Genomic DNA, 18,210 nt, shown 5'->3' with positions numbered 1-18,210 from the left:
GGTACCAGTGGTGCAGGAGCCACACTCCGGTTACGCAAGGGTGATGGAGAGCTTTGCCCTGCCCACCGTTTCCACTGGGGCCATGCCCTGCGGCACCAGGACAAGAAGCCCAGAGGCCCCATGCCCCTGGCGCCCTGCCAGCCTGCCTGGTGAGCCTGGTGCCTGCCCGCTGCACCCAGGCAGGGGTTGCAGTCAGCCAGCACTGCCTGTGGGGAGGGGTCTCCCTTGCACCCCCTGGGCACGGCCACAGCACCGCTCAGCCTCAGCCTCCCGTGGCACAGAGAGGGCCTGCGGGCAGACAGGCTGTGAAGGGGTTTAGCTGGGCATATCCTCCTGCGTGGGGCGAGGGAAAGGGGACCGGGAACACCTGTGGCAGCGGGTGTTTTCTGGGGAGCTGGGGTGTTCCTGCAGTCACACCCCACCTCTGAGCTACACCAGTTTCTCCCCCATGTCTTCCCGGCAGGAATCCTCAAAGCTGTGGGTGCTGCTCCCAGGAGTGCCAGCTCGGCCCTGCCATCGCTGCCTCTGTGCCACTGCAGCTCACCATGGGACGGCTCCAGCGGGCTGCTGGGTGAGCCTGGTGCTGTGCTGGTGCCTCGGTGCCCGCCAGCATCCTGCACCCATCTCTACCCCTGCGTCCTACGGGGAGAGGGACGGTACCCTCCATGTCAGGGGGACGTACTGGGACAGAGCCAGCCACCTCTGCATCCGGTGGAGACAGAGATGAAGAGTCCCCAGCACTGCTCCCAACCCCGGGGGGGACTGGGCTCTGGCAGGGACCCCCGACTCACTGCAGATCCTTTCCTCCACAGCCTGCGGCCCCGCAGCCCCGCCGGGCAGCAAGCGCCCTGCCCGCACCTGCACCATCTACCGGCCCTGGTTCTCGCCCTACAGCTACTTCATGTGCACCAAAGGAGCCGCCCAGCAGCACCCGGGCACCTTCTCCTTCAGTCTGGCCACCAGCACCTGGGAGCCTGAGGAGCCCGATGACCTCTCGGAGATCGTCTGCTCCTCCTCTGTCTCCTCAGACAAGCCCCAGCCCCCCGCGAGGAACAGTCTGGCCAGCTGCGGAGCCAGTATCACCATCTGGGACATCCTTGCCGCTTCCCAGCGGCAGTCGGTGGCCCAGCGCGGCTACCAGTGCGTGTCGTGCTGCCGCATCTTCCCCACGCTGTGGTCGGTCAAGACCCACATCCAGCACAGCTCCCAGGAGGGCTACAGCTGCAAGGTGTACTACCGCAGGCTCAAGGCCCTGTGGGAGAAGGAGCACAAGGAGCAGCAGGCTGCAGCCCCCAGGGTGCCCATGTAGCCCCGCCAGCTGGGCAGCCGCCGCGGGAGGGCACTGCTCCATCACGCCTGCCAGCAGCAGAATAAATTATTTTAGGAGCAGCCGGCCCTGTCTGCCTGCTGTTCTTGCCTACACAACACTTCCGCCATCCTTTAAGAGGCTCTTCCTGACTTTTCCTTCCCCAGCAGCCAAAAATCTACCAAGCCCCTGAAAGCACTGCTTAGCATCTCAGCATCTCCATGGGATGCTCTGCAGATGCCAGGAACCCCCTGGCACCCTTGAGCTGTCAGGTCAGCCCTGAGACAAGCCTGTGCTGTGCAGCAGCTGAAGGGGAAGGCTGAAACCTCTCTACCGCCAGCAATTTTCGGGGCACCTGCCTCTCATGGGCAGCCCGTGGCTGGCACCACAAGGAATGGTCCCGCAGGGGAGGATGCTTAGGTTGGATGGGGTCTGTGCAAGGCCAAGAGATGCCACCGCCGGTGCTAGCTCCCAGCATGGAGGGGGAGAGATGTACAGAAAGAGAGAGAGTCAGCGAGAAGGAAGAGACAACAGAAAGCCTTGAGAAATAGAAAGATTTATTTAGCAAAAGCCAGTCAACTAATGACAACACCCAAGGGTTAAGTGCACTTACATTGACAGATTGGTTTCCCAGATAGATTGAGTTAACAGTTAGTAACACGACAGTTGTAGGAAAAGAAAGGACAAAAAATATAGCTATAAATCCCCAGTAAAGGTCCATAACAAAAGTGAGAGGCTAGAGAGGCGTCTTGGAGGCAGCGCCGAGTTAGGATGAGGATCATTTACACATGTACACCTGCTGCGCGGCAGAACACTAGCAGGGTCCCACCTGGCTCCGGCAGCACCCCGTCAGCCTGTGGGGCACCCACCACCGTCCCCTGTGGGCAGAGTGCCGGGCAGGAGCCCGAGCCCGCAGCTGGTCCCAACAGGTCCTCACGGGGCACCGCCTGGGCTGCGTGTGTGCAACAGGGACAGGCAGGAGGGGTGGCCTGGGGAAATGGCTCAGCCCTGCCTGCTTTCTGAGGCAGCCCAGCCTGGAAGAGACCTCCTACCTGCTGCTGCTCCTCCCGGGCTCTCCCTTCGTCTGCCCTGCCTGTATGGCTGAGCTCCTGCTGTCCCCTCTCCTGCACGATCTGTCTGCTCACATGGAAATCCCTCTCCGAGCTCACGCATGCATCCCTACCCTGCCTGCTCCATGTCCTGTGCGTGCTGCCATGCCCACTCTCCCTCCTGGCGGGACCAGCCTCCCATCCCACGCTTTCATCTCCAACCACTGTGAGCTGGCAGCGGGATGTCGGGGTCCCCAGCAGAGGGGCTGGCACACAGCTGTACCCACAGCGGTGCAGGACAGGGCATACGGAAGTATTGGTGGTCAGAGGACAGGAGCACAAGGGTCCCAACCAGCACCCACTCCCACTCTGCCCCCTCTGTGGCTGGTGCAGGGGCTCCCCTGGACACCAGGCCACTGCTGGGGACACTGCATGTGGCCTTCCTTCCCACTAGGACTCTCTAGCTCCTCACAGCATCCAGCCTCCTCCTCTGATGGGGGCCGCACAGCACAGCTCATACTGACCCTGGGGGTCTCATCCACACCTCACTCCTTGGCAGCCCTCAGTCCCAAGGGGACTGGGGCAGAAAGAAGCGATGGATCTTCCTCAGCAGCCGGGCTAAGCCCTGGGGGAGAGCAAGAGCTTGTGCCTGGGACATGCTCAGCTAGGGGTTAGGTGCAGGCAGATCTAGCAGAGACAGAGCTGGTGAAGGCAAGAGCAGAGGAAAGCAACAAAGCGAAGCAGAAGCAGAAGCAGGATAGGAGGGTGGATGGGGAGGAAGACAACTGTGCCAATCCTCATCTCATCAAGTGTTTCCACAAGGAACAGGGGGGACATCAGGACTCTGGCTCATACCCCTTCAGCTGTGGTCTCTTGGAGGCTGCAGCAACAGGCAGCTGATAAATGTGCTTGCAGAAAAGAGACAAGCTTTGGATCCCTTGGAGGCTCCCACAGATGCCTCAGCCATGCCAGACCCCGAGATGGGTCTGGTGGGAGATCCTGAGATTTTGGATTCACTTTTCCGGAGGGTGCAAACCAGAGGTGTGAAGGAGCCCACCTGCAGACACCAGCAGTTCGCTCCCCATTGAGGGGCAGCAAGCGTGCCCATCCCTGTACAGGGCCAATGCCAGCACTGCACCCCCCAGCCCTGGCCCAGGGGCAAGCGCCTGCTTAGAAATGGGAGGGTTTGTCTATAAAACAAAGCAGAGAGTTTGTGGTGATGGTGGGTGCAGGGAAGTGCTTGAAAACGTGACTTGAGAGCACCAGAAAGGCTTTGAAACCTGGCAGCCATGCCGAGGAGCCCAAGGACTGGGCAATGAGGGAAGGACACCCCACAGCCCCGTGCTGCGTGCCCTGGCTCCCTGCTCCTCGCCGAGCTGTGCCTTCCTCTCCACTCCACAGCCTGGGAGAGGAGCGGGCAGTGACCGCACACCCTCCACCTGCCTCAGGCAGGGACAAACCCTGCCCTGGAAGTGCCACAAGCACCAGCACTCTACCAGGAGCTACCTGCTCCCAGCCACCCTGCACGGCCTCATCTCACCCCTTCAGCTCCTTCCCAGGCTCGTCCCCACTGTCCTTCGCTGTCTCACCTCTCACTCACGCACCCACGCCTACAGTGCACCGTCGCCAACCCTAACCAACCCGCTAGCACGGCCCAGACCTTGTCTCCCTCCCTCTCTACCACACAAGAGAGCCAGATCCTCTGCCAGCGGCTCTGTCCCTGCTCACCGCCCTGCGCTAGCTCCTTGGTTGCTCTTGTCCCCGCTCACTGCCCCATGCCTGCTCTCTCATTCCCCCAGCAAAAACCTTCATCCGCTTTAGCGCTCCCCCCTGCAGCAGCACCAGCAGCAGTGGCTAATCCAGCAGGGAGTCCCTCGCCTCTGCCTGACCTCAAAACATGGCTTGCATGGGGACGGGGACCAGCGGGTAGCACAAGCAGCTGTCAGCTCACCATCCGATGCGAAGCGGGGACGCTCCAGCTCAGCACACAAGCCCACGCACACTGGAGCACAGCATGGCCAGCACACCCCCTCGGCACAGCTCCGTCCTCACCTCCGCACACCTCCCGGCCGTGTGCTGGACGCCTTGTGCTCCCTCCTCTGTCCCCTCTCTCTCTGGGCTGTCCCATCCCTGCCAGGGCCAGGGGGCTATGGCCAGGGCCCGCCCCAGCTCCAGCAGGTCCCGGCTGCTCCGCACCACCTCCTGCCAACCCCTACACTGCGATCTCGTCCTCCAGGCTGTCGCCCAGGTCCTGCCTGGGCTGGACATGGAGCAGGCGCGGTGGTTCCTCCTGGGACCAGGAGTCGCGCTCCTCGCTCTCGTCCGTGTTGGACTCGTACTCGGAGGCGATGCCTGACTCGCGGAACTTGATGAGCTCCAGGCTGCCCAGCGGCGGCTCTGGGGCGGGCGGCCCCGAGCCCGGCAGAAAGCGGTAGCACTCTAGCTTCACCAGACAGTCGTTCCTACCTATGGGGCTGCCCAGGGCGCTGGGGAAGCCCGAGCTGGGGCCCAGTGGCGGCGGGTGGGTGTCCTCAGGCTGTGGAGTGGTCGGGTCGCAGAGGACGGGGAGGACGTTGGAGCGAAAGGTGATCTCCAGCAGACTGTCCTGGGAGCCTGCTGCAAGAGAAGGGCACGGCTGAGAGGCAGACAGTGCCACCCCGGCTTGCCTGGGCATCACCCGGCCACCATGGCTGGCTGCAGACTGGACAGAGGACGAGGGTCCGGGGCCATTTGGGTGTCAACCTCCCCACCACCACCATTTAGAGGGGGTCACTTGGTGCCACTGGTGCCAGGAGCTGCTGCTGGCAGCAAAGTGCCAGTTTTGCAGCATAAGAAGTTATCTGTCTCCCACCCCAGCTCCTTTTGGGAGCTGATGGCCACGTCTGCTGGAGAGGAAGGTCAAGGAGGGGCTCTTGGGCAGGTCAGGAGCTGGCCTAGACAATGCAGCCAGTGGGGAAAACGGACATACAGCTGATGGACGTACGTGACTGCCTGTCCATACAGCCCTCCCCATGCCCTCTCCCACGCTGCATGCAAGCACCCTGCCGCACACGGACAAGCCAGGCCAGAAGGGCACTACACAAAACCACCTGAAATGCACAAAAACCCCAGCAGAAACACCCGCACGCACGTCCTCCACAGACCCGGCTAGCTGCGAGGGGAGAGGAAGGGGCAGGAGTGCTTACTGGTGGTGTTCCCCGCCAGCTTCAGCTCCAGCTCCTGCACCTGTTTGACCAGGAGCGAGATGTGCTGCAGCAAGTCCTTGTTCTGGAGCAGGAGCTGGTGCACGCGAGCCTGGGCCTCCAGCCGTGCCGCCGCCTCCGCGGCCAGCTGGTCCTTCAGCAAGTGGACCTGTGTGACAGGAGAGAGTGAGTGAGCACGTGGGAGATGCTGCTCGAGGGCTGAGAGCTTTGACCCCAGCTATCCCTGCTCCTCTACCAGGGCTCACCAGCATCCCGCCAAATGATTTGAAGAAGGAGCCATTCCCTGCAGGTACCTGCAGACGTGATGAGGAGAGCGGGGGCAGGCAGCAGTGTCACACCAGGGCACGCTCAGCAAATCCAGCGTGCGGTCCCCTGGTCTCTCTGATGGAAAAGCCCAAGGCAAAGGGAGGTGGTGCTGACCAAACTGTCAGCCATGCACGTGTGCATGAGGAAAGGGCAGACCGGGAGGAAGCCAGATGGATGTGAAAGAGAAGACACGCTCGACCAACTGGATGGTGCTGCGGGTGCATGAGGGTGCAGCCACGCGCCGCGAGCTGGCCCTGGCTGAGCTGTCCTTCTGGGCAAGTTTCCCAGAGACAGTATTTTGCACAAGGCAGGGTCCTGCCAGCAGTGTCTGCTGCTAGCATGGGCTGGAGCATCAGAGCTGCCCTGGAGCTGCAGGCAGCTCTGGCTGTGACAGGCACGACATGCCTGGAGCAACACAGATGGCAGAGCACTGCTGAGACATGGTGGCTCTGGGGACACGAGCTGGCTGCTCATTCTGGCCTGGGAAGCAGTGCCTGGACATTAGCCAGTGGGAGTCCACGGGCAAGAAGTCCATTGATTTTGGCGTAACTACCCATACGCAAGCAGCTCTATCACCAGCCCCACATCCCAGGGAGGGTGGGACGCTGCTGGGCGAGACCAGCCGGGAGCCCTTGCGCAGGGGCGGTGGGGACAGCTCTCTGCTCTGAGCTCAAGCAAGGAGAGACCCAGGAGCGTACTCCGGACAAGGGGACAGCAGTGCAGAGCCACCGGGGAGCCACACCGGCTCAGCATCCCCTCCTCCCACGGCTCCTACAAGCACTCCTCTCTCCAGCAAGGACTGAGCCAGCCAGGCTCGGGGAACCAGGAAAGCATGGATTTAATGGAAAGGAAAACAAACCCAAACCCGAAAAACCAAACCAAAACCAAACACAAAAAACCCCACCAAAAAAAACAAACCCAAAAAAACAAAACCAAAAAAAGGCAGTTTTACCTTGGCCTAGAAAGTGACCTTGGGGAAGAGGGCGGGAGCTCTCCGCAGTCTGCCAAACCCATGAGCTGCTGCTGCGGCTGCAGGGCCCCAGAAGCAGCACAGCTGGGTGCCACCTGCCCTCCTGGGTGGGTACCAGGAGGCAGCGCAGGTGCTGCCTGCTTTGCCCTGTGCTGCCTGACTGCAGCCAGCAAGGCGGCAGGGCAGTGCCCTTGGCGGGGCAGAGCTGAAGCACAGCGAGCTCGGGGGGCGGCAGGAAGCCAGGCAAGGGGCTGGGACTTGCTTTGCCACTGCTGCGAATCCAGAGAGCCAAAGCCACCTCCTCCTCCTCCTGCCAGCGCTGGGACAGCGGGGCGCAGCAGCGCGGTGGGATGGGGACCCTCTGCTGAACAGCGGTGGGTGAGGCGGAGACCCCGCGCTGAGCTAGCAGAGGTGGAATCGCAATTACACACTAAGCAGGTGCCAAAGCTTTGTGCTGGCAGCGTCAGCCTGGAAGCCATCCTTCCTCGCAGCTGGATAGCTGTCTCCACCACAGGAGCCTGCAGCAGGGCCCAGGTGATGCTCAGGTGATGCCGGGAGAAGATGTGAGCAGAGCCCAAAGGTCACGTCTTGCGGAGGGGCAGTGGCTCGTGCCACCAGGCCCCTGGGGACAACACACAGGAAGGACTCCTGGCCTTAATTCAAGAGAAGGAACTTTCACGGGTATCTGGAAATGCCTTGCAAAAGCAAGTCTCTGGTCAACAAGGGAACTAAATGGCATTTCATCCTCAGCCAAGTAATTAGAGGCCGAGATAATTACAGGATGGTCGCCGTAGCTATAGACCAAGCACAGATCCTGGTCAACACAGTGGATCTCCCGGCTTTGTTAGTAACAAATTTAGCCTATACCCATCACCATGTGTTCAGAGACAAACTGACTTGGTACTTTGTGAGAGAAGATAACAAATGCCATTGACAGAGGTGTTGATGTAATGCACTCAGTCATCTGAAAGGCATTTGACATGATAGGACCCAACTTTTTCATTGATAAAGTACAATGATACGAAATCACCACGGCACACGCTGAAGGGATTAGAGAGCAACTAAGTGACGGGTCCTGGGACAAGGACCATCCTGGGGTGAGCAGAAGTCCAGGGCAGAGTGTCAGCCCTTGGAGAGAGGAGGATGAGGCCACTGACTGCCATCCCACGACACAGCCAAGAAATGGCGTTATACTATTTCAGATATTTTTTTATCTGGAAGTGGGAAGAAAAAGAACTTGCCACTGCAAGGCTCTGCAGGTGCACAAAGACTGGGAGCTACCGAAGGTGGGCAGTCCCTACCACAGAGGGACCCAGCTTTGCCTGGCAAGCTTTGCCTGTAGCAACACCATACTTGGGCAGACATAAAGGATCCCCGGAGGACACAGGTCCCTCTCCCGGAGAGGAAAGCAACTTCCCGAGCCCGTGACCCCCGAAGTCAGCAGCGGCTAACGCCAGGGCCAGGCGTTTGCAAGAACACAGGGGCCAAGAGGCCAAGAAAGCTGGTGGCAGGCAGACCTAACTCTAATCCATCCAGGCTTAACGGGGCCATCACTGGGAGCGAGGGCACAGCCAGCCACGCCAGGAAAGCATGACAGAGCAGGCTGTGCAGCGGAAGATAGGGGACACCGCCCAGCCCGCTCCCATGCCCTAATGTCAGGGTCCACCCCAGCTCAGGTCAGGTCCCCACCCACACCTGCCCTGCTCCAGGCAGGGAATGCTCCGGCACCGAGGGGCTCCGTAGCGCACCCCAGCCCTTCCATTGCCCCCAGGAAAAAGCAGAGGGGAGAACCTGTGCCACGGCCACTTGTGTCTGCTGCTGCTGCTGCTGCAGGAGCTGCTGCAGAAGCTGCATTTGGTGGTGGGCAGAGAGGGGTGTTCCCAGGTCCGGCAGCTGGGCAGACGAGGGCAGCAGCATCTTGGGCGACGCCGTCAGGATATCTTCAGGGTGGAGGCAGCCCTGCAAAACACCGGCGTCGAAAGTGTGATCTTGTGCCCCTCGCCACGGAGAGCCGCCAGGCACACGTGGGCTGCGGCACACAGCAGCCCCCCAAAATACCCAGGAAAGAAGCTGCTGCATTCAAAGCAAACGCACACTTTGTTGGGGGTGCTGAAAAACTTTGAAGACAGTATTGTTTCAGTTTTGACAAAGGCCCAAATACTTTTGCAGAAAATTCCTGAAAAGGCTGATGCTTCCCATGGGAATTCTCACTGTATCAAAAAAATCTTTTTTTTTTTTGGGTGGAAAAAAGTCCCTATCAGCTCTGCTCCAGACGCTTTCCGTGTGGTTGCACATAGCTGAGCCTCAGCACAGCACACTCTGGGAGCGCCCTGGGCCCTGAGCCAAAGGGCAGCCCTGTGTCAGCAGATGGCTTTGATCCGGGAGCTGGGGAATGCTGCACAATCCCTCCTGATCCCCGGGCCCCCGGGATGCGCATCAGAGCCGTGGGGCCGCGGCTGCTCCGTGCCCTGAGAGTGGAGGGCAGGGACCCACGTACCTTGGTGTCGGCACTCGCCTCCTTGCCCACAGCATCGAGGTCGGTCACCCCGCGGCTGAAGTCGAGGATGTCAGCTCCGGGCAGCGGCAGCTCCACAGCGTCGATGTCCGTCTCCTCTGCGGACGCGGCCACCCTCTCCGCACCAGCGAGGCGGCAGGCTGCGGGAGTGGCATCAGAGCAGAGCACAGCCCGCTTGGAGCGGGAGCTTGCTACCGTGCACCCATGGTATGGCGAGTGATGCCCACCAGTCGGTCACCACCACCCCCATGCCACCCACCCTCCAGCTCTGGGCCAGAGCAGGTACAGAGCGACATGGCTGCGCTTCCTGCTGCTGCTCAGGATGGGGCTTGTGGCCAAAAACACACCCAGCCCCAGCACGCCAAACCTGGGGAACGGCGGCCAAAACCCCTGATGTGGAACAAATGGGCCATCAAGAGCAGAAGACACAGAGAAAGCAAGGTAAACAAGAGATTACAGGGGGGGGGAAAAAAAAACAACGGATGCTCAGAAATCCCCAGGGAACTGGGTATCATGGCCGGGACATTGTGTGGAGGAAAACCAAACAATGGCCGGTCCAGGACAGCCCAATGATTAGGTCATCATGACAGCACTGGTTGCAGAGGCAGGCAGGAAACCACAGCACAGCCCAGGCTGCTCCTGTTGGGATGGGGGGACCCAGCACAGGGCGGCGGGGCAGGGCAGGGAACCCACACACAGATGGGCAGCAGTACCCGCCAGCATCCCGACAGGCACTGGAGGTGTTTGACCAACCTCTTGCAAAACATCTGTCTCCCCTCCAGCGCAGCCACCGTCACCAAGGAACACAGCAGCTCCCCAGGGCCCCCCAGAGCCTGGGGTGATGGGGCTGGACCAGCAGCCCCCCAGCCAGCAGCATGCATCCCTGCACCCTCTGCCCATGGGGCTGAGAAGGTGGGGTGGTCCACAGGCTGCCTGCAGACCTGGGAGCTTGATGCAAGACCCCAAATGTGGCTTCGTACATGCAGGGAATTGCAGAGAGCCAGATCCAGACCCGCAAGCACCTCGGGACGCAGGGAGGGTCTGTGCTTAGGGCCTCTTCCGTGGAAGCAGCGAGGAAATGTTTGCAGCGTGTGCAGCCGAGCACAGAGAGTACTTAGGTGCCCAGCAGAGTCCTGGGCGCTGCTAATGGGCTCCCAGCAAGGGGGATGTTTGCGAGGATGATGGCTAACACCTAGCGAAGGCTCCTTGCTGGGCAAGATCCCAGTTTGAGCTCGAGGCGCCACAGGCCAGATTGCTGTGCAAATCCATTCCCTGCAGGTGTCAGCCAGCAAGGAGTGGTATGGGAAGACAGTGACTCTGCAGACCGTGTCTGCCAGGCTCCAGGACCCCCATGCCACCCCCACCTTTGCCCTTGCAGAGTACCTGGGACATCCAGATCGTCCCCGTTCCTCTCACTGTCTCCGTCCTCCTGCCCGTCCGCATTTTGCTGAGTGTGTTGCAGGCTCAGCTTGTGGCAAACCTCGAATGCCTGCCCCACCGTCCGGACGATGCGCATGGCTTGGCTCTGCGGCAGGGGAGGAGAGAAGAGGAGGAACGTAACCTCAGCTGGGCTGCCCCTGGCCGGTGACCTCCCCAGTCTGGCGCAGCTCTCGGGGGTCTCTGTGTGCTGCTGCAGGGACTGAGGCACCAGAGCTCAGATCACCAGGGTGCTCCGGGCAGCCAGCTGCAGCACAGTGCCCCGGGGTCCTGCCCCAGCCGCCCCACCGAGACCCCACGACGGCGCGATGCGTATCATCCCAGCATTTTTACCTTCTTCTTGGATTTGAAGACATTGCACCTGAAGACATTGCTAGACCCATCCCTGGCAATGTAGCTGAAGATCTTTAAGTCCTGGGAGTCGTGGGACACGTAGAATATCCTGCAAGGACAGAAAGGAAGGGAGGATATCAGCATACATATTACCCATATGCCCAGGAAACTGCCAAGGCCACAGCCAGTGCTTCCCATGGCGTGGGGTGCTGGCACATGCCCAGCCTCTGCAGCACATCCCTGCTAAAGCCCATCAGAAATGTCTTTGGCAGTGGTTTTGCCTCGGCTGGGAAAATTAGCCTGCTAATTGCAGCAGCAAGCATTTTGCGAAGGCGGCATGGGGCTTTCTCTGCTCAGACCCCAGGGGCAGAGCTGGTGGTGCAAGAACCCTCCAGGGACCGAGGAGAGCAAACCTCACTCCTCTGCCTTGCCTGCTCAGAGAGCTGGCCTCCTCCTTTGGGCATCTGCCACCCCCTCCCCGGCACGGCTGGGGCCCTTTCTCGCTCCTGTTTGGCTTCCCGGGGACACAGACGCCCCATGCTCTTAGCTTTTGCCAACGAGATGGAGGAAGAGAGCTTAGGACTTCTGGAGAGCACAGCAAACGAGGGGAGCTGCCCTCCGCGGGGACGGTGGCTGCTCTCCAGAGTCAGCCCCCAGCGTGGTGCCAGTGCAGCGTGGGGTAAACGGCACGGCAGAGCCACCCAAGCCTCTGTCCCCTCACCGGGCAGGCTTACCTGTAGATGGGATCATGCATGATGAGCATTTTGTTCTCGTCCCAGGCCCATTCTTTTTTCTGCAACGAAAGAAGCTGAAAATAAGTACGTCAGATGCTGCCCTTGAGATCAAGGACAGGGCAGAGACAGTCCAGGGACAGACCCGGGAAGCCCTCGTAACAGCTCTGCTGCTGCTCCCCTGCAACCTGACGACCGGGTCCTGCTGGGGACCAGCGATGTCCCACATCCCCCCGCCCTCCCACGGGGCCCCCCGATCCCCTTCCACACCCACGTCAGGACTGGCCCAGCCACCCTGCGGGAACATGGCTCATCCGTGGCTGATCCCTGCCCATCTCTCCCTCTCCCAGCCCACCGAAGTTTCCCAGAAATTCAAGGATGCTGCAGGTCCCGGCACCTCGAGGGGAGGGCTCCTGCTGCCGAGGCACCGCTGCCCCAGGGACCAGGGCTGCCTACCTTCTTCTTCTTCTTCAGAATGACCTTCACACCATCCACTGACACGATGAGACTCACTTTCTTCTTCTTGATATTCTTGGCTTTAAACTCATACTGCAGGGGATGGAAGAAAACACCTGAATTAGCCTTCCTGTGCCAGGAAAGCCCCAGGGAGGGCTGAAGAGGCTCCGAGAGGAAGGGGTGACAGGGACAGGGAAAGGTTTCCCCGACCGCACTTGCCTCCCTGAGCGCATGCCCACATCAGCCTGCGCATCCATGCTAGGACAGGACACGAGGCCTTTTTGCCCCATGGTGTCCCCATGCCCAGCATCTGGAGGAGCGCACCCCAAAGCGATCCAGCCCCTGGATGTGGATAACGCTTTGCTCAGTCCAGAATGCTGCTGGAAATGTTAACTTGTGTTTCAAAGGCACTCACTCTGCCCCTCCGAAGGGCCATACCTCCCCGCAGAGGGACCACCAGCTCCCCAGCCTCGACAGCCCCCGGGGCTCCGCAGCCCAGCCGGGTTTGCCCCCCTGGCTTGTAGCCATTGCTGAGCTCTGGTAAGGGAAATAGCATTTTGAGCTGGGGCGGGGGGGGGGGGGGGCGGTTTTTGGGCTCAGTATAAAACTGAAGATGATTGCTGAGGACTCTGTGAACTTCTCCAGGGGAGATGGGATAATGCAATTACCCACTTCAATTAGAAGTCACTGGACAGGAAAAAAACCCAACAGGAACTTCCAAAGATCACTGACTAAACACAAAGCTCTGGTCTAGCCTGGGGAGAGAATAAGATCCCCCAAAATCCAGCCACTTCTGCATTTAGAGTCTTACAAGTGGGGAGGGGGCTGGCAGGGGAATAGGCGAGATGAGCCATTTAGGCTGAGCAACCTCCTGCTGTAGGGCTTTTGGGCAGTCCCATAACCAGTCTACCACAGGTGCACCCACATCAGGTACCCGGTGTGCTGGTCCCACACGCAGGGTGCTGTGCACAGCCGTGGGGACAGATCCTCTGCACCCGTCCAGCGCAGAAAAGCCCCACATCCTGCACCTCGCATGCCGAGGAAGAGGAATTTAATTAATCCTCACATTATTTCGCCAGTCTCTCTGCAGAGGGAGCACAGGGCAGGCGCCCCAATGCAAAGCCCTGCCTCTGGGCCACACCGAGCCTCCGTGTGACATTTCCAGCACTGCATGATGTATTAACTTTGGCAGCCAGAGCCAGCAGGCAGGAAAAGCTGCTGGCCCTGACCTGCGATAGAATGATGAAAGACCTGAAAGTACAATTCCTCAAAGCCATTTTAAAGTCGCCGATGGGGATGGGAGATACAGATGACTCAGAAAACAGCGGGGGGGAATGCAGCTCTGCCCTCCTCAGTGCACAGAGCAGGCAAGCTGTGCAAGCCCACCCAACTCCGGGGCTGAAGCCACGGTGATGGGCTGGAGAAAGCAGAGCTCAGGCTCCCACCATGGCTATATCCAGCCTCAAAATCCCCAGCACATAGTCATATGCTGCTTGCAGGGGTTATTTCTCATGGAGAAGGGTCTCACCAGAGTCCCTCATCAAAGAGCCCACCAGGGTGGGCTTCCAAGTCCCATCTCTCATATTCCCGTTCCCTGCCATTACAAGCAGAGGCGAAACTGCATCCAAGAGCCCCCTCTCTGTGCCTTGCTAAGACAACAGACCAGTACCAAGATCACAGAAGTGTGTCTGGTACCTAACACTAAAGAAATGTCTTGATTTAGCCCTGAAAAGGTGAGCTCCAGCTCGGCTACCTTGGAGTAACGAACCCAGCACCTTCTGATGCTCTGCATGTGATTTTTCCAGGAGCTGTGGGCTAAGCTGGATGCTCTCCTCAGCACCCAGAGCGACTGCATGACACCTTGTCGAGCTGCAGCCTGATTTATTGGTCCTAACCATCACTGATTACAAACATCAAGCTGCATTTCCGAGCTGCTGGAGCTGTGGGGTTTCTGTTCTGGGCCATCCCAAGTGGTAATTAATGTGGGCTTGGAAGAGACAGCAACCCTGAAAAATATCTCAGGATTAGAGAGACTATTTTTAGCCTGGTTTTTGGGTGAGTAACAACCTCAGGACAGCAATGCAGACAGGCCAGGACATTTTAGCAAAGATGCTACCCAGCCCCTGCATATGTTTCAGGCACAGAATCAATGCAGAGCTCCTCGGAGAGGCTTCCGCAATCCCTTGCTGCAGGCAAGGGATTCTGCCCAGGCTCACCCCGTGCCTGGCGGAAGGGAGTGCCATGGGGAAAGCTGTTTTGCCTCTGCCACACTGAAGCCAAAGTCCCCTTGTGCAGATGGCTCATGGCAAAACTCCAGCAAGAACCAACGGGAGCAAAGAAGTCAAATTCTCAGAAGGGTTGACTGGCCAGATTTGTTAAGCCCTTGCATAAATCCAGGTCTTTATCCTGATGCCAAGGCGAGAGCCAAGCTCCTTTGCAAGTCTGAGACATGTGCTCAGAGAGCTATTGCACATCCTGCCCCTACCAGAGCTCGTTAGCGCAATCACTCCAACGAGTCCAGGCGCTCTTTGGGATACATTTCCCATGCAACGAAGCGCAGCTCTAGCCAATAAAACGCTAATGAACTCATGCCCACTGGGGCTCTAATGAAACACTAACTGTAATTTAATAACAAATTAGCAAGGAAGAGTGTTCAATAAAACAGCAATTCAGCCGAGCCGCCTCTCGCACCCCTGGGCTGCGTGGGGCAGGCATGCCGAGACCCACAGGCCAGGAGATGCATGCTGATTTTGAAGGGCTTTCAATTTTGAGTTTGGGTAAATAGGTGAAAGAAGGGAGGAAAAGCACCCAGGAGAGAAGGGCAGCAGACCAAACAGAAAGGGAGCACGTACTGCTCTGCAGAGCCTGGCACACCGTTCGTGTGCCGCTCCCCCTCTGCCTACAGCCACAGCGTGGAATTTGCTCTGCCTTGTTCCCAAGGCTAATTCAGCAAACCAGCGGGATTTCACCCCAAGCCGTACCTCTGGCTAGTGTCAAAGGGAGCATTAGGTTTGCGCGGTTCCTCTAAGTGAGATTTGAGCCACAGAGGCTGTAAGGGATGAACTGTGCAGGGCAGAATCTGCACTCAGACCTGCTGGCTCATGGTGCAGCAGTTCACATTAGCAGTGACAGCAGCTGCCACGACCAGCCCCGCTCAGCGCCCTGACGTGCCGAGATGCCACTCTCTGGCTATAGCAGGAGAAAGGTAAGTCTCACCGCAAGTCCTTGCACACCCCAGCAAGCCCCTGCAGCTCCCGGGAAGGCAGCGGCTGATGCTTGCAGTCAGCCCGAGGCACCAGGGGAGACACCAGCCCAGGAGCAGTACTCGGGGACGGGCTGGGTGCCCTGCATGCATCCTGGCTCTCCCCAGCCTGGGACAGGTAGCTGGCCCTACGCTACCTCCTTGGACATCTCCAAAGCAATGGCAAATCCTTTCCATTAGCAGACTACAGATGCCAGTATGGGCTTTTGTTCCCAAAGACTGCTGGACGTCTCAGATGGTCTCACTGACATGCTGCATGTCGACCGGATCTGCCCTTGCTAACACCTGCCTTGCAAGCCCAGTTACTAACGGGGCAATGGGAAACCTTCCTGGCTTGGAGTTATTCTTGACCATAGCTCTGTCCGCCCTGGGCACAGAGATCTGCCAGGATTTGTCAACATCCCCTCCTTCTGCTGTGAAACGGAGAGAGAAAGCTTAAGAGGGATGCAAAGCATTAGGGTTTTAGCTTTCCCTGTGCTGGGAGGAGAGCAGAGGCGATGGGAGGGTTGGAAATGCCACCGAAGGGACTCCGAGACTATCTGCACAGCCACATCCAAAACCAGCAGGCACCAGCTGACCCAGAGGAGAAGAAATCCCGCACGTTTCCAGGGAGGTGGGACCAATGCCATACAACCCTTGCTGGGAATATACCTTGCATCCCTAAAGGTGCACTAAAAATCACACCATCGCTGCTAACAAGCTTCTCACCGAGCCAATACAAAACTCCGCGTGCAGCCAAGCCCAGGTGGGGTTTCTCAAAGCCGCCAGCGTGGGACCCGCTCTGCTGCCCGGAGGGGACCGGGAGGCTCAGGGGAGCTTTGCTGTGCATTGCAACAGGAGCAAGGGGAGTGTCTCTGTAACGGGGTGCAGGGAGCTGGGTGACAGCAATTCACCCCGTGCTCTCTGGGTACGGCATTCTGATTTTAGGTGACTCTTTCCCCTTTGGTTTCACACCGTGCAGCATTTCACTGTATTACTTATACATAACTAAATTGTCAGAAGGGCTTTCCTGACTTTCATCCCAAGTAGTTTGCCCATCTTGGGCACAATTCTGGATTTTGAAATATCTATAACAATACTACAAGTTTGGCTTAATTATATGAATTCTTGGTTATAGCAATGTGGCAATCCCAGAAGACATATAATTTCAGGGAAAGGCACAGAAAATGGGAAGAGCAACAGAGAAACCCTTCTGATCCTAGACTTGCACAGCTCTACAGTTGGTCTCTGACTAAAGCTTTAAGCACTCTACTAAAATTTTTAAGCAAAGATTGAAAATGGACATCTGAGATATGCCAAAGTTAAAAAAAGAAATTATTCAAGAGAAAAAGTAAAGGTGGTCTCACTAATGAAAAAGAAGTATTAGATCACTGTAAACTCCAACCAGCTAACGAGTGAATAAAGCTTACCCCTTAATTTTACACCGCTCACGAAAAACCACGTTCATCTTCTCAATCAGGAAAGAAACATCTATTTCGTCAGAGCACGAGAGCTTTACCATTGACCTCAGGTTAGCGGGAGTCTATTTTCAACATCTGTCTTTTATGCGGAGTTCAATATTTAAATAACTTTAGATGGAAAATAAAGCCAGCTGGTGTATGCATCATTGTGCACCACATTCCTCCTGGCAGAGTATTAAAATTGCCCTTTCTGGAGAACAGAGTAACATATGTTGCTTAATAGAGAGCGCATGTAACCATGTCAGCTTAGAGTAAAATTACGTATGAATCCGAGTGTGATGGGTACGTGTGAAAGGCATGAAAAACTCAGTGTCCGTAGAAACGTGTTATCTGTCCCTGTCGCATTGTTTCTACATGGTAAAAGTGTAAGAAAACTTGTAACCATGCACTGCACACTAGGTTAGGCAGGTCAGACACTACAGAAGAGAGATGATGTCTGTATAGATTCATCATCCCCCCACATTCACAAGCATCTGAAACAGGTTAACCTGAACAAAAATGCCCTCATTTCATTCCAGCCCATCTAAACTATAGCGAGGACAGATTTAAGCCTGCCCACTAGATTTCTCCAGCAGTAAGGGAAGGTAGCAGGAATGCTATATGGTCAGATGGTGCTAGCAGAACGCAAATAAATGGGAAATTTTTTAATGGGAGTGCACCTAAATGCATTGAGCTGTCCCTGTCCCCTTCTATCCTCTATCCCCCTGCTCCTCCTCAAAAAAAAAAAAAAAAAAAAAGGTTTACAAGCTTGTCCTGGGGAAAGAGCAGTGGTCCAAGAATTCAATTAATAGGGAAAAAGCAATTTCCACAGAAGTCATTGCTACTCTGCTAGCTGAGGGAGACAGGGGAAAAAAAATCTGTGTTAGGAAAAAAAAGCATCGAAGGGGATGTATTTTTTTTTTGCCAGAAAACTATATTTCTTTGTGTTTATACGGAAAGAACATGAAACTCTGAGCAAAGCCGGATCCCACGGAGCCACCTTTGCTGAACGCGAAGCGCTGGCTGGGACGGACCCTGCGACGTGAGCAGCCCAAGCTCCGAGCTCTGCCTGCGACGATGCCCCTGCAGCTCTCCCAGGGCTCCTGCAGCCCACTTCATCACCGGAATGAAACCGCAAGCGCGGGGCTGGCAGGGCTGGTGCAGTCCCTGGCAGGGGAGCGGGGCAGGGCGCTGGAAGCCGGT

At 57.6% G+C, this 18,210-nt stretch overlaps 2 protein-coding genes across 7 annotated transcripts in view; one reads left to right on the top strand and one right to left on the bottom strand.

Annotated features, from left to right (window-relative positions):
- Positions 1-43: 43 nt before the first annotated feature.
- Positions 44-1,309, top strand: SPATA46 (spermatogenesis associated 46). The gene is made up of 2 exons (XM_059822161.1): positions 44-149; positions 828-1,309. The coding sequence occupies exons 1-2, from the start codon at positions 44-46 to the stop codon at positions 1,307-1,309; spliced, it is 588 nt and encodes a 195-aa protein (XP_059678144.1).
- Positions 1,310-1,844: 535 nt separating this feature from the next.
- The window catches only part of NOS1AP (nitric oxide synthase 1 adaptor protein), a 42,397-nt gene continuing 26,031 nt past the window's right edge, over positions 1,845-18,210 (bottom strand). Inside the window, exons 3-11 of one of the 6 annotated variants that reach the window (XM_059821632.1) lie at positions 12,307-12,399; positions 11,854-11,927; positions 11,120-11,228; positions 10,733-10,874; positions 9,328-9,489; positions 8,931-8,951; positions 8,626-8,774; positions 5,541-5,706; positions 1,845-4,971 (exon numbers count right to left, since the gene is read on the bottom strand). In XM_059821632.1, the coding sequence (XP_059677615.1) occupies positions 4,568-4,971; positions 5,541-5,706; positions 8,626-8,774; positions 8,931-8,951; positions 9,328-9,489; positions 10,733-10,874; positions 11,120-11,228; positions 11,854-11,927; positions 12,307-12,399 (1,320 nt within the window). In that variant the 3' untranslated portion in view covers positions 1,845-4,567. Of the gene's footprint in view, positions 4,972-5,540; positions 5,707-8,625; positions 8,823-8,930; positions 8,952-9,327; positions 9,490-10,732; positions 10,875-11,119; positions 11,229-11,853; positions 11,928-12,306; positions 12,400-18,210 lie in introns of all 6 variants that reach the window. The other 5 variants (XM_059821634.1, XM_059821629.1, XM_059821633.1 and 2 more) reach the window with 5 other exon arrangements.

This window comes from Gavia stellata, chromosome 10 (assembly GCF_030936135.1).
Source record: "Gavia stellata isolate bGavSte3 chromosome 10, bGavSte3.hap2, whole genome shotgun sequence".
Lineage (NCBI taxonomy): Eukaryota > Metazoa > Chordata > Aves > Gaviiformes > Gaviidae > Gavia > Gavia stellata.
This window is presented reverse-complemented; position numbering and strand designations above follow the sequence as displayed.

What these genes read in the sequence shown, in the direction of transcription:
- SPATA46 (XM_059822161.1), top strand. Translation starts at nt 44, where the DNA reads ATGGAGAGCTTTGCCCTGCCCACCGTTTCCACTGGGGCCATGCCCTGC. An exon ending in GCGCCCTGCCAGCCTGCCTG is followed by an intron (nt 150 to 827) that starts GTGAGCCTGGTG and finishes GCGGCCCCGCAG; the next exon opens with CCCCGCCGGGCAGCAAGCGC.